Source organism: Mytilus edulis, chromosome 9, assembly GCF_963676685.1.
Source record: "Mytilus edulis chromosome 9, xbMytEdul2.2, whole genome shotgun sequence".
Classification (NCBI taxonomy): Eukaryota; Metazoa; Mollusca; class Bivalvia; order Mytilida; family Mytilidae; genus Mytilus; species Mytilus edulis.
The window spans coordinates 58,826,157-58,851,194 of NC_092352.1; the positions used below are offsets into that span (position 1 = coordinate 58,826,157).

A 25,038-nucleotide genomic window follows, 5' to 3' on the forward strand; every position below is an offset into this window, starting at 1 on the left:
ATGAAACCTCTGGGATGAAAATTTAATGGATAAAGAATAGAATGACACAAAATAACAAGGACTAGCATTTTGACTTATAGTTGTGTGCACAGAGTTTATCGTAATAATGTGATATTTATTTGTGGATTTGACTCTGGATATTTTTTTTCATATTTATAATCAAAAGATTGGCTGCTCATAAATATTCAAAGTCAAAATTTCATTAGGTAACAGGTTGTTCCAGCTCGCATTATTTACAATAATAAGTCCCAACCTAGTAATCGACCTACAATTGTAGCATGTACATGTATGGCAACATTATTTGTTTGGAGGTTAAACATAACATCGAATTATCATCGATATATGGATCATTTGAATGCATGCATGTACTACTATGATAAATTATCTGCTTTTGATAACTTGTTTTAAATTTGTTAAAATTCTATAAAAATATCTTGATACAGGATTTCAAGTATTGAAAGTTTTTACTTGTGGAATATAACAATATGGAAATTTTGCCGCTATACACCAGCGACCAAAAGACGAGAACATTTACTTCCTTTTCTTCATCTTAACTTCTAATAAATCATAGCACATCACCCTTTAGAATCTGATATTTTTCATCTGTAGATTTTTGGAATATCAATTCTGGAAATGTTTTTCATCCTTATTCTTTGCTCACCTTCACATGTATGCAGTATCCTATATTCGTACACCTGAAAACATTCTGGGTGAGATCTGATGTCAGTTGACAGATCAATCAAACATTTTTGTGAAGCATTACGGTGTCTACATTCTTGTAGAATGCGCAATTTAGTTTGATCATACGTGTTAGAACATTCTTCTTTCTCGGGGTCAAATGATAAATGTGGATTCGTAAAATCAAAGTAGCCTCTGGGACAAACAGTTTCTTTAGATATTTCCTCACAAATTTCTTCGCGATCAAATGAACCTGAAAATATATTAAGAAAAAAATGAAAACAAATCGACGAATACTGTTAATTTTACATAACTGTCAAAAAAGGAAAAATTGATACCGGTTTCCCTAATTGGTATAAATTTGGAAACACTCGAAATGGAAGGAGGAGGGGTACGTGTTTGTGTAGATCTTCGGGATAGGTCGTAAATCATTTGAAACAAAAAGTAAAATAAGTAAAAGTGGCTTAATGACATTAGCGATAGTAGGACAAATTAAGTTAAGAACTATAAACGGAAACATTCTGAAAGATTCATTGACATACAGTATGGTTAAAGAAGACTTGTGGATAAACAAATGAAAGGATAACCGTACATGCTGACCTTCACATTCTACGTGACCACACAAATGGTCACGGAGTAGATCTGACTTACATTTTATAGGTTGCACTTTGTAAAAACACCTAATTTGGGGAGATATATGACATTCATTGATACATTGTTTTGTTTGCGTACTGTATCCTAGATATGATCCTTTTTTTTTAATCTCATCCAGACATAACTTGGGAATGTTACAAGTACAAAATGTAGTTTGAATAAATTTTTGTTGATATTAATAGCAGATACACTGGTGATTTACTTATTGTTTGGTAACCCAAGTTTATTAATCATGCAAAATGTCTGAATCGATTTAACATTATAAAGGATAAAATAACAGTCAATAATGCTTATATATGGCTTTACTGAAAAGCATTAATTGAAAAGTAGAAGATGAAATCCACGATGTATGTGTCGGGATCAGCGTTGTTGCCACAAACTTCAACATTTTGAACGGCGATTTTTCGTCTGTCGCACCCATGGCCTATAAATGTACAGCTGAACTTTGATAACATTCAACTTGATTTATTGGAAATTCATTTTCATATATAAGAGATCCCATACATGCTCTTTTGATTACGAACAAACCTGACTAAAAATGCAATCTTTTATCATCATTTATCAAACAATATGTGCATACTTCGGATTGTTTGCACATAAACTTATTTTATTGGAGGAGTAAGGTAAAATTCAAAGATGTCATTCCACCAAATTATTGTACGTCACATCCGGTTACATACGAAAATAGGTAAAAAAATCCTCTGAATATGACAGTTGTAGGTTATTTATCTTACATTTCATGGCTGTAAAAGATGTATGGGTCATAAACATATATCTTGGGTATTTCAAAGCATCATTGCTTTTTTATAGATTTTTTTGGAAACTTTAGGTTACATGGTTACTAAAGCTTGTATACTGGTTAAAAAAAGGGGAACATTTGATTGGTTAACTTCCAGTGAGGGTAATTGTCTTATATGCAATGACATGGTATGTCAACTTATTTCCATATTACTGGAAAGAGTAAATCTTTATTTATGCCAAGTATTTCTTTATTTGATACAAAGATAAATTCTGAAGCTTTTTGTTTGAAAATTGCAAATGTAACAAAGACTAACAGGGGACAAGCAATGTTTGTATTAAATCTACATGGTCTAGTATAATGTCAGTTTCATGTTTAGTAATACATGTGCTTCGTTTATTTAATATAACGTTTTGTATTGTATTAGAAAGAATAGGGCACCTCTTTTTTGTACGGAATATGTGGAAAATGCATAAAAACTTATGTCGTTTTATTTAATCAACTAATAATATTAAAAAAGGATGATGTTATCTTGTTATAATTTGAACTTATCTTATTAACAACTTTGATAATTTTCTTAAAATGGGTTCTCAACTTTTTTTAAAGAAAAAAACTAGTGATGGTAACGGCTAGTATTTAAGTTTTCCTGATCATGTGGATTTTAACATTTCAGGTTCACCTACACATCTACCGCAACGACAATGACTCGATCTTCAGTGTTCTTTGTTTTTGAATGGTGATGTTTTCTTACACTTTCTTAGTGCTTGTTATTTTCTGTTCATGATGTTTAAGGCAAAGTCTGTGTAAAATTGTTAATATTGAAATATGAGTTGTGTTACTACCCAGAATTAACAACCTCTTTTATATAAAGTATTTTAAACAGCAACAAATGACAACTCAAAACTACAACCGACTAAGATACATAATATATCGCGTTAATAGATATAAGCAGATGTGGAATGAGTGCCAATGAGACAACTCTACATCCAAGACATAATCTGTTAAAGTTAACCATTATAGGTCCAATTACGGTCTTCAACAAGGAGCTTATTTGGCTCACACCGAACACAAAGCTATAAAGTGCCCACAAATTGAGTAGTTTAAATCCAATCAAATGGGAAAACCATCGGTCTAACCTATATAAATAAACGACAAACGAGATACACGTATGAACCGCATCAACAAACCACAACTACTGAATATCAGATTCCTGATTTAGGGCAGGTGCAAGTTACAGGTTACAGAGGGTTATCTGAAGCAATTATGTCAAATCACAACATAGAAAGACACACTATACAATATCAATTGAAACGGCGTAATTCAATGAAAAGACATATAAACACACAAGTGAACACACACTGAACGAATAAATTTGATTTATGAGACAATGCAAATACAAAATCGATAAAATAAGGGGTGAAAATATAAAACTAACAATAGTAAATATAACGCTGTGAGATAAAAAAAACCAACATAACAATAATTTTGAACAAAAAGCCTCCAAATACAAAAATATGCACAGGTAAATAATTTGATAGTAAGGCATGACTGGTATACCATCAAAAAGGAGAAAGGAAATATTTTCTATAAAATATATGATTTTGTTGTTCATAGTACGAAGAAGTGAAAATATGATCTCCTCTTTGAAGTGATCCGCTTTTCAACATCTCTGTTATATTTTGAATTTAGAATATGTTGATTACGAAATGCATATCTCGGGCATAAAATTTGATTTGTAATATTGTAAAGTGCTTAATTTGTCCTTATGAAAAACATGTATAAACGGAAAGAAATCACTAAAAAACACGAAGTACACATCTGTTAGTACTTGCATTTATTGGATGCTAGTTCAAAAAAAAAAATTTAAACAATTTAAACAAGGACTAAAATATCAATCAGTACACACCCAACATCCAATGAATTAAATTACAAGACGGTGATTTTCAATGCATGTATTTCAAGTCTTAAAACTAGAAAAAGTTAAAAGACGGCATTTACAGTCATAATTTAAAACAAAACCTGATTGTGTCTCCAGTCTGATTTGGGATTTCGTCAGGAATATCATAAACGGTACTAACTGTATACCTCTTTCACCAGGTACGCATTTTGACAATCAAAGTCTCTTCAGTCATGCTCAAGATACATTCCTTAGTTTTTAAATAATTTCAAAACATTTTGTAACAGCAAATTCTTATTGCATGCCAGTACGGAATAACATGATTATAAGCAACTATATGCCACTGAGCATTCTCCGGTGTTTAGCTACCTTTACCTTATATTTTGATATAAAAGCAATAGTAAAACAACGACCTCATTAATCATGGTAATGACGAAACATTTCACGACAACAAAAACAGTCGATAGCAACTAACAACAACCGGCCAATAGCAGGCTCCTGACGTGGGAAAAGCATAATTCTAACATGACGTCTTTCAAATGCTTTGAGTACACACCCGTGGTAAAATATGAATAAAATGCCTAGGCTGTTACAATCGTACTCGCACGTCTTATGCTTTATGATGAATGAGGTACCTGACTTCAAAGAACGATGACGTAATAATATAAGCATTTTATGAGAAAATACACGATTGGGAAACCGAAAATTATCACATTAAAAAAACGTAAACAAACGCTGCTAAAATCTCGTTTAAGCCTCTTTTTTAAAACATATAGGACATACAAGTAAATTACAGATCTCTGTTTACAACCAGTAACTGAAATCTAGTTCAATAACAAGTGATGAATCAAAAATTTGTTCCCATATTTAATCATAAATCAGTATACTTTCAACAAAATAAGTACTTTATTCACGTTTGGTATATTATCTATGTTATACGCAGGAGGCCCCCCAAAAATCAAATGGTTGCTGCCTTATTGGTTCAGCAATGATGCTGCTTTGAGTCTTGATCAGGGGTTAATGAAGTACGTTAATATTTTCTAAAACAAATAAACATGTAAATTTTAGACATCAATTTCTGTAAAGAACTTTATTAATAATTGTTAAAAATCGTTTTCTCCTTAAATATATACACGGTAAAACTACTGTTCTAAGTGCCTAGTTTTGTGTACACTTAACCTACACAAGGCCTATATTGACTATCGACTGTGTGTACACAAAACATGATTTAAACTACATGTAAACATTGAATTTTACCAATGGGAACGCAATTGTGTTTAGTTTACGTGTGAGTTACACTAACTCAACACCAAATGTAGGTCAATATGAACGCGGCCTAAGTCGTCTACAGAACAGCATAGTCATACAAACAAATATATACACTAACTGATGATTTGTCATAAAGCACACGTCGTTCGGTTCATCAAGATACATGTTTTATTATTATTATGTTTTCTTTTTGGGTATGATTGAGGTCATTTTTTTAGTTGCACTTAGATTCTCGACATTTTGACATATCATATCCGTATGTTTTCTATTGCAGTAATTTTTGAATTAACAAGTGTATCGTTACATCGAAAATGGTAACATACTGACAAATACAGAAAGTCCGATAGCATAAAATGAATGAACAAATGTCGAATGATAACTGACATCTACAAATTTACAAAATACAAATGTGCAATTAGCAATTTAGCAATTTTAAATTTACAAATTACAAAAATACATATCACAAATTTAGCACCTAATAATCAATATTCAAAACAAATTGTTCAATTGATAAATCCTGAATTCACTAATTACAAATATACTATCAAAAAATGTAAAAATCATTAGTTACGAATTGACAATCTACGAATTTAGAATTCTGACCCTGTTGGCTCTCTATAGTATTTTACCCTGTGTTTTATGTGTATCCCTTTGGGTCACGCTACAATGTAGGTGGCAGGCTGTATCACGCAAAATGATTTCGGCGACGGACGACAGACGACGAACGTTAAGCTTTAGGCTTTACTCTCATTGGCCATGTGGGAAAGGTGAACCACAATAAATGTCGGACGTCAAAAGAATTAGTAAAAAATATACCATGCTAATAAATGGCTTATATTGGATACATTTTCATTTAATACACCTATTTGTAGTTCATTACTGCTGATTTATAACCCTGGGCCGATAAAGAAACATTGTTTGGAGTGGTGTCAATGCAACGATCTTCTGACGTTTGTCAAAGTTCTGTCAGTCAGTATCTAGAAGAAGTCAAGGTGGTAATTGTGTTCCCACCGGCACTACATCGGAGGTTATGAGAGATAAACCATGAAAGAATAACGTGAGGACGATGACAATGTGTTAAAACAAATTGTAAAACAATGAACACATCATAATACCTTTGCATGCTCCTTCTTTTATAGAAATATCATCTATAGCTATGTCACCTATCCAACCACTTCTAATTATCCCAATAAATTTGATAGTGTCTAGGATTCTGTTGTGCAGATCTATCTTCGCTTTTTTCCATTTGTCGTTTTGGTCTGTAAATGTTGTCCAAACGAGTTCGTTGTCAAGTGTAACATTCAATCCAAATTCCCCATAGATATTAAAATAATACCAAAACATCAAACAGGAATTTACGTTTACCTTAACGTCAACATTTTCCAATTCGAAAGATGCAGTGGTTTCTTTGGTTATGTAGTCATAAGTATAGCTTTTCAGATGCATATAGTATCCGCTCTCTAATTTGTAATATGAATATATTAGTTTGAATGTATGATATGTCCGTATTTATCATATGATGTCATACACATCTGTTTTTTATAAAGAAAAAATTCAACATTTGAAATTTGAAATTCTATACATTTATAATATGCATTTACTTTATTACATTTCAATTATACAAATCATAAATGTTTGCCTTAAAAAAACAAAGACTTTTGACTGAAAAAAAAACCAACTAGAAAAAAAACGTTGAATTTAATGATTCCAGTTGAAACAATCCCTTAAAACAGTTTTACGTACCTAAAATGCTTATTAGTTTAACATTTTCTACATGATATGTAAGCTCTATAAGCTATATAAGTATTTTGATGAAAACACGGTTTGAAATCGGAGACTTTTCTTTTTTCAAAAGTACGAGTTAAATAGTATTTAAACCACTTTTAAGCCGAAGTTCTCGCACGTTGTAATGGCGCGCAGTTGTGATGACAGAATAAAGATTTTACTTGAATTCCAATCGTTGGTTAAACAGGATAAAAAGTTTAATGGGGGAATTGGTTTTGAAAAAAAATCAATTGATATGCACAAATAAAATAAAATGACTATTATGTTAAAAAGATATGTACATTGTAATACATAAAAGTTTTTACGGAAATATACTTCTAAATGGCAACTTGAAATATCATCACATTTGTGATCTGTTACTAAAAGGACCCCTGAAAGCTATACATGATGGGAAATATCTTGTTTATGTGTGTGTATAGGTAACAGACATAGTTTTTCCTACAAGTCTGTTGTAAGCATGTTATTTGTAAACGTTGTATATATATTTATATACCATAAACAATGCACTTTCGGAAACTGTTTATAAATTTTCTCCCAAGACGAGGGTTTGGAATGTTATATTATCAAAAATAGAAAGCTCATTTACTTCAATTTAACTTTGATTCAATGAATGAAATCAAAACGATAACATAAACAAACATAATTTCAAAATTAGTATGATAACTGTATACATGAGATCAAGTAAAAACAAATAAAATTTAGATGCTTACCAGATGCTGTGGAATGGTCAGTTTCTGGCCAGTATAAATTTTGTTCACCATTTTGTTTTTTCCATTCATATTGATTTGAGTTATAATTTTTCCAATCACATTTATTGGTGTCAAAGTCACACTCTAGTAAATAAGCTAAAATAAAAAGCAACTTTTCATCAGAAGATGTTACTCCTATTTCTTGCTTTGTGTCACTGTGACGAGTTTTACCTTTTTAACCGATTTTAAAAAGTTTATTATTCCTTAATCACTGTCACGTGCATACAATATGTGTAGGGTTTGCCTGATAACACATTTTGTTTATGACTGTCCAAAGTCTGGACCCTGTTATTCGGTGGTTGTCATTTGTTACTGTATTTTATATTTGTTTTTCGTTGATAGTATTTTCGTAACATTCTCGTCTGTATTTTTTACAATTGTCATTTTGGGGTCTTGTATAGCCTACTATGCAATCAAGGGTTTTTCATTGTTGGCGGCTTGTCGGTAACTAAAACATGTTTACTTTAACATTTGTTTGGTCTCTAGTGGGGACTTGTCTTATCGACAATCATACCATTTTTAGAGAGCCCAGGTGGTCGTGTGGTCTAGCGGGACGGCTGCAGTGCAGGCGATTTGGTGTCACGATATCACAGTAGCATGGGTTCGAATCCCGGCGAGGGAAGAACCCAAAATTTGCGAAAGCAAATTTACAGATCTAACATTGTTGGGTTGATGTTAAGACGAGTTGTATATACATTATGTACACAGCCATGTATCACCATCATTGATGGCGATCCGATGGATACATCTGTTGTAGAGTTGTCACTGACTCAGACGTACTTATAAATATAATTATTTTCTGTGACTGTATATTACATTAATTTGTTGGATCCTTTACTATAGATAATTTAGCTGATCTGTAACAATAACATCTTCATGTCTTATATATCATGTACTGTAGTACGCCGCTAGATTAAAACTGACGAGGGAAGGTAACACACGGCCAGCGAAAGCTCTTTTTTAGAGAGCCCAGGTGGTCGTGTGGTCTAGCGGGACGGCTGCAGTGCAGGCGATTTGGTGTCACGATATCACAGTAGCATGGGTTCGAATCCCAACGAGGGAAGAACCAAAAATTTGCGAAAGCAAATTTACAGATCTAACATTGTTGGGTTGATGTTTAGACGAGTTGTATATATATATATATATATATATATATATATATATATATATATATATATATATATATATATATATTATAGAGTCTATAAGAATCTACCAACCAGTAAACTTAATAGGTATATAATATATATATGGAACGCATCTATCCCTTTGAGCTAAAGATAAAGGATACTACAGATACAGTTAAGTCGGCCTCATATCTTGACTTACATCTAGAAATTGACAATGAGGGTCGGTTGAAAACAAAACTTTACGCCAAAAGAGATGATTTCAGCTTTCCAATTGCGAACTTTCTTTTTCTAAGTAGCAACATTCCAGCAGCATCTGCATACGGGTTCCATATCTCTCAATTGATACGATATTCCCGTGCTTGCATTTCCTATCATGATTTTCTTGATAGAGGGTTGCTGCTCACAAGGAAGCTATTAAACCAAGAGTTTTAAAAGGTGGTGTTGAAGTTATCCCTCCGTAAATCTTATGGACGCCATCCCGAGTTGGTTGACCGTTATGGAATAACCGTTTCTCAAATGATATCGGATATGTTCCTTACGTCGTAACTACAATCTACTTCCCTTTTATGAATGTGACCTACCGAATTAGACTATTTACCGGATTATTATCGCATAAGCAACACGACCGGTGCCACATGTGGAGCAGGATCTGCTCACCTTTCCATAGCACCTGAAATCACCCCTAGTTTTTGGTGGGGTTCGTGTTGTTTATTCTTTAGTTCTCAATGTTGTGTCATGTGTACTATTGTTTGTCTGTTTGTCTTTTTCATTTTTAGCAATGGCGTTGTCAGTTTATTTTCGATTTATGAGTTTGACTGTCCCTTTGGTATCTTTCATCCCTTTTCTATCTAAATATGGTAGAACAAATATAATTCAAAAAACTAATAAAATTTAAAATCCCCATCCCTTAATAAATCATCCTACATTGCAACAAGACGGAACTAATTTCTCCCTCGTTTCTTTGAGACATATCTTCGTAGAGTTTCTGCCATTTTAAGTACTGTATTGCCGCAAAGAGATTGTATTTTAACATTATAGATATTCCATACGAAGCGATTGGTATGTGAACGAAAGGAAAACAACACTAAACATTTAAAAAAGTAAAAACAAATTTGAATTTGACATAAGATTTTACGAAATATTTATATATATTTATTAAATCGTATTCCCAAGGTTTGTCTGTAGCGTTGCAGTGCAGGTTGTGGAAGCATGCATTTGTTTTGCTTTACACCATTTGATATAAATCGCTTTCTCAGAGATACATGTACATGAAAGAGTTTATCATTTTTCTTTGTGTCAACTGACGTTTATATAGATATTTTTTTTTGTTACATTAATTTGTAGGATTCTTTATAATAGATAATTCATCTGATTTGTAACAATTCCTTTATTTTCTTCATGCCTTTAATATCATGTTATGTGTTAATACGATAGATTGAAACTGACGAGGCATCGAAAGCTTTATTTTGTAGAACCTAGGTGGCCGAGTGGTCTAGCACGTTTGGCACAGTGCAACATGATTTGGTTCAAAGATATCTCAGTAGTATGAATTCGAATCCAGGCCAGGGAAGAACAACAAAGGAGTAGGTCCGGTAACGACCAGTTTTGGCCTCAAATTTCAGGTTCATCTGACGAAAGATTTTGACCACTTTTTAAACGCTTAAGTGTCTATTTCATTGACGGTTTTATTTCAGATTTATAATCGGCAATGAACATGTTTAACCCCGCCATATTCTGCATGTATGTGCCTGTTCCAAGTCAGGAGCCCGTAATTCAGTGAATTTCTTTTGTTGATGTGTAACATAAAATATTTGTTTTTCTTTCATTTTTTTGTACATAAATTAGGCCGTTAATTAGTATTATGGGGGGAGGGGGTTATTATTTGAATTGTTTTACATTTGTTATTCTGGGAGTCAGGATGGATCGTTATCACATAACAAAATTATCTGACCTCATTAACCAAATGTAATATCTGTTTACGAGTAGTTTTCATACCTCGGACGGACCTGTTTAACAAAAATCCTTTGACCACATCAATCTAAACTGACATTATTTTTTTTTCTGCAAATCTATATAGCTGCACACGGTACTTCAGTTTTAATTTTAGGTCAAGAGGGACTGTACTATACAAGTTACAGCAATATTGGAAAACAATTTTGTTCGCATCAATTTATAGTGCCAGCATGCAGGGGCAGATCCAGCCATTTTAAAAAGGGAGGCCAACTATATGTTCCCATTCAAATGCATTGATCGTCAAAAAAAGGGGGTTCCCCCTTGATCTGCCAATGAGCATGTCCTCTTTTTATTCAAAATATTGAATCATAAACAAATATCAGTAGTTTTCATACTTCAGACTGAGTCGAATAATAAAATCTTTTGACCGCATCAACCAAAACTTACCATATTTGCTTTTTTTTTTATGTAAATCTAAATAGCTGCACAGTAATGCAGTTATAATTTTAGGTGAAGAAGGACTGTAGTATATATAAATAACTACAATATTGGAAATCAATTGAGAGTGCCAGCATTTCCTATTTTTATTCACACATGATTCAAAAAATCGCATCAGAAACAAATATCAGTAGTTTTCATACCTCAGACTGACAGTAACATGTAATCATGTAACAAAATTATTTGTCTGCATCAATCAAAACTGACCATATTTGACAGCGTCAACCAAAACTAACCATATTTGACCGCATCAACCAAAACTGACCATATTTGACCGCATCAACCAAAACTGACCATATTTGCTCTTTTTTTATGTAACTCTTATAGTCGCATAGTAAATCTGTAATATTTTTATGTAAGGATGGATTGTAAAATCATGAAAATACAAATGATAGAAATATTGGAACACAATGCTATCTAATTTCATTTGCATCAATTTAGAATGCCAGCATGTCCTCTTTTTATTCAAAATATTGCATCATAAACAAATATCAGTAGTTTTCATACCTCAGACTGACTGGTGTAACAAAATAATTTGTCCGCATCAACCAAAACTGACCATAATTGCACTTTATTATGTACACGATGTCAATCTTAATAGCCGCAAAGTAAATCACCTATATTTTTATATCAGGATGAATTATGTTTAATATAAATAATAGCAATATTGGAAAATAAAATTATGCTCACATCAGTTTATAGTGCCAGCATGTCCTCTTTTTCATCAAAATTGTGAATCGTAAACTAATTTTAGTAGTTTTGATATCTCAGACTGACTAATGAATATAACAAAATTATTTGTCCGCATCAACCAAAACTGACCATATTTGACAGCATCAACCAAAACTGACCATATGTGACAGCATCAACCAAAACTGACCATAATTACACTTTGTTATGTAAATCTTTATATATATATATAGCCGCATACTAAATCACTTATAGTAATACATATGACGATGGATAGTATAATTCAAATGACAGCAATATCAATAAATATTGAGACACATTGGCTACAAAAAAATTTCCACATCAATTTAGAGTATCAGCAAGTCATTCAAGTCCTTTTTTTTATTCAAAATATTGAATTGTAAACAAATTTCAGTGGTTTCGATATATCAGACTGAGTGAGAGTTGTTTTTTACAAAATTATTTGACCGCATCAACCAAAACTGAACTAATTTACACTTTATCATGTAAATATACATGTATATGGCCTTATTGTAAACATGGTAAACCAATATTATTTCTATGTCAGGACGGATCGTATGATAAAAATGACACCAACTTTGAAACACAATACACCTTATCGCTAATCCTGGCTGACCCGGCCTCTTGAACTTTTGAAGCCTACAACAATGACTTTTCCATTGTTGCGTTAGATATTTTGTTTTATGAAGTCAACATTTTACGGGAACCTGTGTGATATCCAGTAATGGCAGACAAATAGCGACAAGGTGTATTTATACCATATCTAAGAATTTAGCGCGCCGTTATTTCCTCTCTGTATCCATAATAATGAACCGTCATTAAACATGCTAAAGTGACTTTTTAACATGTTTAAGTCAGTAGCTTGTGATGGTTTTTTTTTAAACAAAACTATTTAATGGCATCATCCAACACTCACATGACTGATTCATATACTTTATTTTAAAAATTAAATAAAAAGTACATGTATGGGAAGTTCTCTTCTTGGAATAGTATACTGTTAATATAATTTGAAGAAGGCAAAGAAAAATGCATGATTTTGTTTGTAGCCGAACGTCCAGGGGCAAATGTTTCATTCGTGTTTAGATCCAGTATATTTTTCTGAGTTGCATACTCCCAGATATCATTTATAATCGTTATGGATAAGTCTGGCTAAATTGACGAGATGGTGCAAAAGTATATTATATAGTTTTTTTACGTTGTACAACACTTTTTTCATTAATATCCCATAATTCATCCACTGTACAATTTTCGTTTGAACATTTGTCAAAACAGAATCTTAAATGAATGTAAATCCAAGGCAAACAAGGTAAATTACGATTAAAATTCTGTGAATTAAATGGAGAGTTTTATTTAGGAAGAGACTGTTAAAAACGGGGAACGAAGAAACGTAAACAATGATGTTTCCGTATGCAAATGCAATCTTATAAAAGTATTTCTCCGATGAGTTGGATAACCTTCTATTCACTTCGATATTTGTACATGTAACGTAATAAAAGTCGTTTGATCAGTAAAAAATATAGAAAATCTGCTATTTAATATATAGCAAAGTAATTGGAAGTGATTTATTTCTTCTAAATTCTAAAGTGCCCTTACTGCAGTGACGTCATTTAGAACTGTTCTACAGTCCTGACTGATTTAGTCAGTTCTGCTGACAGTTCTACGGTTAGAAGTGATTTGGACAGTTCTACCTAGAACGGATTTAGACAGTTCTACCCTAGAACTGATCCTAACAGTTCTACCTAAAACTGATTTAGTCAGTTCTACCTAGAACTGATTCTGACAGTTCTACTTAGAACAGTTATAGGGTAGAACTGTTCTAGGTAGAACTGTTCTTGGACAGGTTAGAACAGTTCTATGACAGAAGATTATGACAGTTCTAATGAGAGGTTAGAAGTGATCTCCACTGTATATTGCACTCTCAGAAACGTGTCCTACCCCCAAACTTTTCCGATTCCCCCCAAACGTGTCCACGTCGACGTTATTGAACTGTAAAACATGTCAAGTTGTAAATGAGCACCAAAGCTTGTCATTTGCATAACGCCAACACGTTTACATTTTTTTTAAGAAACAACCAAACGTGTCCAATCCCCTAAACTTGTCCAAATATTAATCTTATTGTATTTCTTTTACCGGACCTATAATAATTCGTGTTTATATTAAAAATACGTAGGTTCTTTGGTTATTTCTTTTTCATTAACGTATACTCATTATTTTTTCATTTCAAAATAGAAATAAGTTACATTAGATATTTTTTAACAGGCAGTATTACCTGGGTAAAGTAAATGTCCTAGTATTCTGTGCGCATTACAATCTTTGTATCCTTTCACTTTTTCATGGTGCCATCAGTTGTATTTTGGAAGACAACACTTTTTTGAATTTCCGCATCTTTTATTTCAAACGGCCTAGAACGTAATGGGAATTGAAGTAGTTTCTGAGGTCATACATAAAATACTCGTTATCAAATCTTTAGGCCCAATTCTAAATTCCCTGTATGATAACAGAACCTATCTACTGTATTTATTGTTAACTTGATGGCGTTCAAATAATGCATGAAATATTTCGCACTGGACTTTATGTCTCTTGATGCTCGAAACCTAAAATTTATTGAAACTTGCTAACCAGTTTATGATTTTTAGAGCTTTAAACATATAAAAAGTCAGCTGAAAATCCGCCGTGCAATAAATGGAATAATATAAAATGCATCATAGGAGTATATTAGTACATATTAATTTACAGAGTAAACGATTAATTCAACTGTACTAGAATTATTTGTATGTTCGCTCTAATGAACATGACATACTTGCAACTGGGCAATAAGTAATTTCAGTCAAAAGTAAATACTTATGTTAGAAATTAAGTTTGCTTTTATGATAATCATCAACGACCGGCATAAAACATACTAATACTAATAAATGACTACTTCATCAACTATGTCCCCCACCATACAGATAGATTTGTTGTAAGCGTTATTGAATCCATTTAGGACATACATATATATGCGCTAAAAGACGTGAGACGTTCTTGTATTTAATAGTGGACACGTTTTGGCGAAGAACAATTATCGGAAAAGTTTGGGGATGAAAAAATCGGACACGTTTGGGCAACATTGAATATTACGGACACTTTTGGGGGAATAGACAAGTTTGGGGAAATCAAACACGTTTTGGGGGTAGGACACGTTTGGGCGTGTTACATATATATTCAAATGCTGGTTCTATTGGAAATCAGATGTAACGAAATTTCATGATTTACTGACCATATTTGACAGCATCAACCAAAACTAACCATATGTGACAGCATCAACCAAAACTGACCATAATTACACTTTGTTATGTAAATCTTAATATATATATAGCCGCATACTAAATCACTTATAGTAATACATATGACGATGGATAGTATAATTCAAATGACAGCAATATCAATAAATATTGAGACACATTGGCTACAAAAAAAATTTCCACATCAATTTAGAGTATCAGCAAGTCATTCAAGTCCTTTTTTTATTCAAAATATTGAATTGTAAACAAATTTCAGTGGTTTCGATATATCAGACTGAGTGAGAGTTGTTTTAACAAAATTATTTGACCGCATCAACCAAAACTGAACTTATTTACACTTTATCATGTAAATATACATGTATATGGCCTTATTGTAAACATGGTAAACCAATACTATTTCTATGTCAGGACGGATCGTATGATAAAAATGACACCAACTTTGAAACACAATACACCTTATCGCTAATCCTGGCTGACCCGGCCTCTTGAACTTTTGAAGCCTACAACAATGACTTTTCCATTGTTGCGTTAGATATTTTGTTTTATGACGTCAACATTTTACGGGAACCTGTGTGATATCCAGTAATGGCAGACAAATAGCGACAAGGTGTATTTATACCATATCTAAAAATTTAGCGCGCCGTTATTTCCTCTCTGTATCCATAATAATGAACTGTCATTAAACATGCTAAAGTGACTTTTTAACATGTTTAAGTCAGTAGCTTGTGATGGTTTTTTTTTAAACAAAACTATTTAATGGCATCATCCAACACTCACATGACTGATTCATATACTTTATTTTAAAAATTAAATAAAAAGTACATGTATGGGAAGTTCTCTTCTTGGAATAGTATACTGTTAATATAATTTGAAGAAGGCAAAGAAAAATGCATGATTTTGTTTGTAGCCGAACGTCCAGTGGCAAATGTTTCATTCATGTTTAGATCCAGTATATTTTTCTGAGTTGCATACTCCCAGATATCATTTATAATCGTTATGGATAAGTCTGGCTGAATTGACGAGATGGTGCAAAAGTATATTATATAGTTTTTTTACGTTGTACAACACTTTTTTCATTAATATCCCATAATTCATCCACTGTACAATTTTCGTTTGAACATTTGTCAAAACAGAATCTTAAATGAATGTAAATCCAAGGCAAACAAGGTAAATTACGATTAAAATTCTGTGAATTAAATGGAGAGTTTTATTTAGGAAGAGACTGTTAAAAACGGGGAACGAAGAAACGTAAACAATGATGTTTCCGTATGCAAATGCAATCTTATAAAAGTATTTCTCCGATGAGTTGGATAACCTTCTATTCACTTCGATATTTGTACATGTAACGTAATAAAAGTCGTTTGATCAGTAAAAAATATAGAAAATCTGCTATTTAATATATAGCAAAGTAATTGGAAGTGATTTATTTCTTCTAAATTCTAAAGTGCCCTTACTGCAGTGACGTCATTTAGAACTGTTCTACAGTCCTGACTGATTTAGTCAGTTCTGCTGACAGTTCTACGGTTAGAAGTGATTTGGACAGTTCTACCTAGAACGGATTTAGACAGTTCTACCCTAGAACTGATCCTAACAGTTCTACCTAAAACTGATTTAGTCAGTTCTACCTAGAACTGATTCTGACAGTTCTACTTAGAACAGTTATAGGGTAGAACTGTTCTATGTAGAACTGTTCTAGGACAGGTTAGAACAGTTCTATGACAGAAGATTCTGACAGTTCTAATGAGAGGTTAGAAGTGATCTCCACTGTATATTGCACTCTCAGAAACGTGTCCTACCCCCAAACTTTTCCGATTCCCCCAAACGTGTCTTCGTCGACGTTATTGAACTGTAAAACATGTCAAGTTGTAAATGAGCACCAAAGCTTGTCATTTGCATAACGCCAACACGTTTACATTTTTTTTAAGAAACAACCAAACGTGTCCAATCCCCTAAACTTGTCCAAATATTAATCTTATTGTATTTCTTTTACCGGACCTATAATAATTCGTGTTTATATTAAAAATACGTAGGTTCTTTGGTTATTTCTTTTTCATTAACGTATACTCATTATTTTTTCATTTCAAAATAGAAATAAGTTACATTAGATATTTTTTAACAGGCAGTATTACCTGGGTAAAGTAAATGTCCTAGTATTCTGTGCGCATTACAATCTTTGTATCCTTTCACTTTTTCATGGTGCCATCAGTTGTATTTTGGAAGACAACACTTTTTTGAATTTCCGCATCTTTTATTTCAAACGGCCTAGAACGTAACGGGAATTGAAGTAGTTTCTGAGGTCATACATAAAATACTCGTTATCAAATCTTTAGGCCCAATTCTAAATTCCCTGTATGATAACAGAACCTATCTACTGTATTTATTGTTAACTTGATGGCGTTCAAATAATGCATGAAATATTTCGCACTGGACTTTATGTCTCTTGATGCTCGAAACCTAAAATTTATTGAAACTTGCTAACCAGTTTATGATTTTTAGAGCTTTAAACATATAAAAAGTCAGCTGAAAATCCGCCGTGCAATAAATGGATTAATATAAAATGCATCATAGGAGTATATTAGTACATATTAATTTACAGAGTAAACGATTAATTCAACTGTACTAGAATTATTTGTATGTTCGCTCTAATGAACATGACATACTTGCAACTGGGCAATAAGTAATTTCAGTCAAAAGTAAATACTTATGTTAGAAATTAAGTTTGCTTTTATGATAATCATCAACGACCGGCATAAAACATACTTATACTAATAAATGACTACTTCATCAACTATGTCCCCCACCATACAGATAGATTTGTTGTAAGCGTTATTGATTCCATTTAGGACATACATATATATGCGCTAAAAGACGTGAGACGTTCTTGCATTTAATAGTGGACACGTTTTGGCGAAGAACAATTATCGGAAAAGTTTGGGGATGAAAAAATCGGACACGTTTGGGCAACATTGAATATTACGGACACTTTTGGGGGAATAGACAAGTTTGGGAAATCAAACACGTTTTGGGGGTAGGACACGTTTGGGCGTGTTACATATATATTCAAATGCTGGTTCTATTGGAAATCAGATGTAACGATATTTCATGATTTGGAAAATAAAATCCTCTTTTGATCACAACTGAACATAAAAATGGTTGTCAATAAAAGAATCAAGCATGCTAATAATGGATGTTTCTAAGAATCACTTTTATATCAGAGCGTATTTTTCATTTATAAAGAATGATATATTTCTCCCGTTAGCAAACTATTTGTATCTATGTTAGCCCTTCCGTTTAATGAAGCAAAATGCATGTAGAACAAATTGTTTTAATTTGTTTTTGAGTTTATATGACGAATACTAGTGTAATGAGCCGAAAAGTCACTTATGTTTGGTATACATTAATAGAAAGACATACAATTCTACGTTTTAAATGTATGTACTCTTACTTATCTTTGAATATTTTGTGTATCATTACTTGATAAGTACCACATCTAGAGTAGATAAACAATAAATATGAAGCAACGGCTTTTGTTTCTAAAAAAATTAAGAACATAAAAAAGATCTATGATTATTCAGGATCTATTGGTAAGTGCTGTGGATATATTTGTTGAGATTTCATGTAAACTGTTAATGCTTACTTCTGTTTTCAAGCAGTTTATGTAATAAGATTTACATGTAAACACGATCCTGTATTGAGACAATTGTAGATTTAAAACTCAGTCATCGAAAAACCATTCTTCGCTTTTGGAAAAAAAACAGCTGGATGTTTACCAATAAAACTTACAAGGTTACGACATGAGCTAGACGCATAATATGTATGCACTAATCAAATTTCGAAAATAAACAACATTGGAAGGCAAAAAAGGCATCAAACAGATTAACACCAACATCATGTAAGATTACTTGTTCATAAGGAATATATTTAATTTACTTATTTATAAATTGATACCAAATTGCCATGCTATTTTGTTTGATAACAATCAAACGGTAGTGTTTATAGAATTAGCAATATGAAGACAAAATTTAGATCTTTTCATATTTCTAGTGATATATATATACACGAATATATTTAATATATGTTGATAATTAATCATCGACATGAAAACATTTGGTAAGAATAATGAAATAATTCAAAACTATACAGTTCATCTATACTTACTGTCACAATTTTGGTTTTCGATTAATATGTCATCAATAGCTATCGCACCAAATGAACCCCCACCATTTCCACGTATCACTTTAAACGCAAGCTTGTATAAGTTATCTGACGTGTCCTTCAAAGGAACACGAAGATAGAGCCATTCTTTTCCATCATATTTGGATAAATCTAACAATTGTGAATCATCCTGAAGAACGTATACACTGTCCCTTGAATTTGTCTTAAAGAACCAAAAGGAAAGACATTGTTGGTCGGTTGGAATAATGTGTTCAATTTCTAGTGTTGCAATGTCACCAGGTTCCGACCCCCGAGCATAGATATATGCATATTTACCTATAGTTGCTGAAATGAAGAATATTTGATGTTGTTAAAAAATATATAGATACTGTTACACCAGTATCCCTGGTTAAGAGGAAGGCTTGATATCCAGTTAAGATGTTTAACCCCATCATATTCGGTATGTATGTGTCTGTATCAAGTCACGAACCTGTAATACAGTGGTTGTTGTTTGTTGATGTGTTACATATTTGTGTTCCGTTCATTATTTTGTGCATTAGTTAGGCCGTTTGTTTTCTCGTTTTAATTGTATACAAGTGTCATTCTGGGACCATTTAAAGCTAACTATATGGTATGGCCTTTGCTCATTGTTGGAGGCCTTACGGTGACATAAATTTGTTAATTTCTGTGTCATTTGGTCTCTTGTGAAGAGTTGTCTCAATGAAAATCATACCACATCTTTTTTTAATATAAGGTCAAATCCTGGCGAGAGAATAACAAAAAAATATATTTATTAAAGGCATATATGATATAGACATAAAGATGGTCACTGCGAGACCTATTGTTGTAATTTAGAATTAGACTAAATTATAAAATATAAAAGAAACTTTATTGGTGCTTCTGAAAATTTTGTCTATGAAATAACTTGAGGCGATGATAACATAAGAAAAACAGGTCAACAATGACGCAGAAGAATGACTTCACATAGAGAACATATTTGTGACGCATCAACACGCAATATCCGTTTAGTGATGATTTCGGTATTTACACAAATATGCGACCATATTGAATTTACTGACCCCATATATATTGTATTAGGTCATTAGAACTCTGTGTAACGAAATTATCTTACCGACTATCTTAACATAAGGCATATAGAATACTGGCCAACAACAGTGTACCACAATGAATAAGTCTTCAAAACTTAATTTAAAGAACCTATGTCCATTAGAGTATATAAGATCAAATACCAACTATAACAACTTGTTAGCTTGAAATGTGTTTAATGAATTTATAGCTATCATTCTTGATCAATTTCTTCGTATGTTGAAGCCTTTCAGACTTTCCCTTAACACCGTGTTGTTTTTATAAAGGGACGTCACATCACTTCTAACAGTGTATTGAAATAAGTCCCGCCTACTACCTTGTATGAAATATACACGGTCTCCGGGTGGTTGTTTTGAACCAATCATTTCCCAAGAAATGTATACGTAAGATAAATATCTATACGGTTCCTCATATTAAGTGATGACAAGCCAAACAAATCTAAAACATGACCTTGACCTTTGCTAAAAAAATAGCAACTGTATTTCACTGTAGTCAAATACATCTAGCATTGTCAAGTAGGATACCTTTGATATGGAGTCTCCAACTCACTCCGATCGAAATTATTCGCAACATCATGTAACAAGCAATAAAGAATAATACATTTTTCAATACATGTTAGAAGTAGTTGCCACGAGCAAAATGTTTCAAGGAGACGTTTTTTTTTCAAATTTTACAGAGAAAACCTTCCATTAATTAGTTGAAACAGATTCATGCAAATGGCTAGTTCGATATCATTTTACAAATATTCTAGCGACATCTTGCAAAACAACCAAACATCGTAAGAAAAATGTAGGGGAAAAAGAAAGAATTAAAAACCAACCTAACAGAATAATAAAGGTCTTACTGCATCAAACTGCACACTATGTAACAGGAAAACCTCCACAATAAGGATTAATTTGTCAATTCTGATGTTATATAATAGAGCAATTTACCCTGAAGCAAGACATAATTATATGATTTTTTAAACATATTTTTTTTCGAAAATAAAGCGATAAATATCGATAACCTACTTAAAACTGATACATAAAAAAAAATTCTAACCCAACACATCTCATCTATAACATTATAAGAGAGAAAACTGTGATTAAATGTTATTGCAATAGAGCATTTAGTTTTGTTTTTTTGTATATTGTATCCAATTTAACAAGGAGACAGATAAATATAAGCACTAATTTGTTGTTTCTGAATCCTTTGTTGAATGTTAAGTTAAATTGTAATTTGTACAATTCATAATAAAATATTGTGTACACTACATACTTTTTATTGAACTTACATGCACTTGTATGATCAACTACAGGAAACCGATCATCTATTCGAAATCCATATGTCCACCTATATCTAATGCGCACATGCACAGGAGTCCAGCTACACATGCCGGAGTCGAAATTACAACTAAACTCTGTAATTGCTGTAATACAGAACATACATTTATTGTATAACTTACTGTTAAATTAGGAGTATATATCTAAAAATTGATTTGTCCTAATTTTTTACAATTATGCAAACTGACAGTTTATACCACTTGAGATATGGTATGATGACAATGATATATTTGTCCACATGAAACCATCAGACGAAGTTAAGACATTTTTTTTGGCCTCCTAACTGTATTGATTAGAGCGCAACTAATCAGTATTTGCCTTGCTTCCAGCGAAACGAATTAAAAAACCTCGTACCATTCGTGAGTTATTTCCACTTCAGCTTTCTTGAATATATATATGATTATTACTTATGTGCTTCAATTTGTAATATAATTCAACATTGATGTCTGAGAACGGAGACAAGCATTTTGGTTTCGTTAACTTTAAAAATATTATTTGTCTTCGGCCAAATTGTTTATTTACCTTAAAAACTACAAGTCAAACCTTTAACATTTTTTTTTATATCTGATTTCGATAAAAAAATGATACAAATTAATTACATATTGGAGGACTAAATAAACATTCTAAATGATTTAAATGGATTAAGGATGAATCTACGACATGAACGAGATTTTAGGAAGAGAAAACTGAGGATAGAGATATCCGTATATGTATTGGAATTAAATAACTGAACTAGGTAAGTACACATTTTATTTAGGAGCCAGTTGGAGCTCACCTCTGGGTGTGAAATTTTCTCGCTGCATTGGGGACCCATTGGTAGCCTTCGGCTGTTAGTTGTCTCTTTGATATATTCCCCACATCATACGCTCTACAATACTATCATGTTTTAAGAACAAGCGTTCTAGGATTATTGGATTTCAAATAAAGAAATGTTTTAGGAACTTATGTATTAATTACCTCAGGCAAAGTTGACCTTAGATGGACATGGCTCCTATTTTGTCGGTTTTTTTGGTCATATAGCTTTTTATATTTTCAGTTCTTATTCATCGATATCTTGTATATATTTGGATAGAACGTTTCTAATTAAGTTAAACCCTCCCATTAGTGGTTTAGAATCGTACCATCATACAATTGAAGATAAGAAACTGGTTTTAGAATACATGTATTCATTTCCGATGCACAGGCCCTGTGAAAGGATCAATATTAAAGCCAAAATATGCCATCTTTATTGACCTGAAAACATTTTTGTAACTATATTCTATCTTAATAAGTCTGAAAAAAGGTTTTGTTAGCTTTTGAGGTGATTGCTAACACATTGTCTTCTGTTTGTAAAGATTATTACCATAGCAAAACTTTGATGAGAAATACCCGAACGGATAATATGGTTGCCTTTATATATTAACAAATGATGTCCATAACCGATGATACCATTTAGTAAATGTTTTCGACAAGGCAGTAACATTGAAAATCCTGTTGTTATAATACTTCAGTAATAGGTGTAATTATACCATCAAATCATAGTAAGTCACATCCGATTGCACACGAAATAGGTCGGAAAAAATGTTCCCTTGAATTTGCAGTTGTAGGTAATTAAACCTATATGTCATTGCAGGAAAGATTTCTGTTTCATAATCATATAGCTTGGACATTTCAAAGCACCATTATTTATTTTTTTTGCGGGGGGGGGGGGGGGGGGACATGAGGTTTCTTGGTTACTAAAGCTTGAACACAGGTACAAAAGAGTTGAAAATTTCATTGGTTTAATTACAGTGCTGATTAATTTTTTTTGCAATGAATTATGAAAAATTTTGTCTATACATTAAGTACTAGACAAGACAAAACTTACTCATACTAAGTATTTTCTTTATTTGAAAAAAAAGATACAGCACACTATTTTGAAAAATGCAAATTCATCAGACATATATGGTGGTATAACACCTAATATGGGTAGCTACACAAACACTTTTGACATTTTGAGTAATCTCATTTGTTAAAAGATCTTGATATTTAAGTGATTACAAAAAAATGAAATATTCTGAGTGGATTGAATTCTTATATTCTGCTACATGTATAATATAATTTTTTCCCTAAGTTATACTTTAAAATATATATCTGATATATAGTGTTAAAAGTAAATGAAATATTTTCAAAGCAGAAACAACAAATTATTTACAAACGAGAAGCTTTTTATGCCCCTCTGAGCTGGAAAACGGCGTATTTTGAAGTTTTACATAAGCTCTTGTTGAAACCTCCATGGAGACAGTAAACATTTATATGGATAGTTCGATAGCTTAAATACTTCAATTGCTCATTCATTATAACATTTTTATCATGCAAATGTAAATGAGTGAACGTTACACTAAAATTTTTATTTATTAGCCTAAAAAGTTTGAATTGTGAGTAAATGAGAGGTATAAATAGAACAAACGATACCTTATAAGGAAGAAAAAAAGGTTCATTAATCAATTCATCATCATAAAGTCATATTTGGTATCATATTCAACTGATTGAAGGCGGATGAGATACATATTAGATAATTTATTGGTCCATACTATATTTCATCATGATGCGGATCGATCTGGTTCTTGGAAGAAATTTTGCTCGAATCGTCAGGTTCATTCTGTCAGTTGACGTAATTATTTTGTAGCAGTAGCAGTGCAGAAATTCAAATCAATATTATTTGGTAAGTTCAAAAATTTTAAAATTTTGTACAGATGTATAGAATTTCAAGGCATCAGTGCTTTATCAACTTTCACCAAAGAGCAGTAATTGAAACTATGAAATGTGAATACAGGACAGGATAATGCAATTATGCCAGAAATTCCCGCATTAAGTCAACTAACCCCCAGTCTAAACAATATGGAGCAAACTGTTCAAAACAAGGAACTTTAATTCAGTCCCTTTTAGTTCGTGAATCAAATATCATCAGCCAACGTCAGTCCTTAGTCATATAATTAATAAAGTGCATCATGATACACGATCTTAATTGTTAAATCGCCTATGTTTCCTAAGGCATGGGTCCGCATGTTTAAGCGGTGGTGTCGAATGTTCGAAAGCAGATTTAAGAAGGCAAGAAAATTAATAGCATGGCTACTCTTCTCAACAGTCAA

At 32.3% G+C, this 25,038-nt stretch overlaps 1 protein-coding gene across 1 annotated transcript in view; it reads right to left on the reverse strand.

The window, feature by feature from the left end:
- The window catches only part of LOC139490080 (uncharacterized), a 44,623-nt gene that overhangs the window by 11,952 nt on the left and 7,633 nt on the right, over window positions 1-25,038 (reverse strand). Inside the window, exons 4-8 of the mRNA XM_071276933.1 lie at window positions 21,880-22,014; window positions 19,503-19,844; window positions 7,733-7,867; window positions 6,353-6,697; window positions 662-931 (exon numbers count right to left, since the gene is read on the reverse strand). Of these exons, the coding sequence (XP_071133034.1) occupies window positions 662-931; window positions 6,353-6,697; window positions 7,733-7,867; window positions 19,503-19,844; window positions 21,880-22,014 (1,227 nt within the window). The remainder of the gene's footprint in view (window positions 1-661; window positions 932-6,352; window positions 6,698-7,732; window positions 7,868-19,502; window positions 19,845-21,879; window positions 22,015-25,038) is intronic.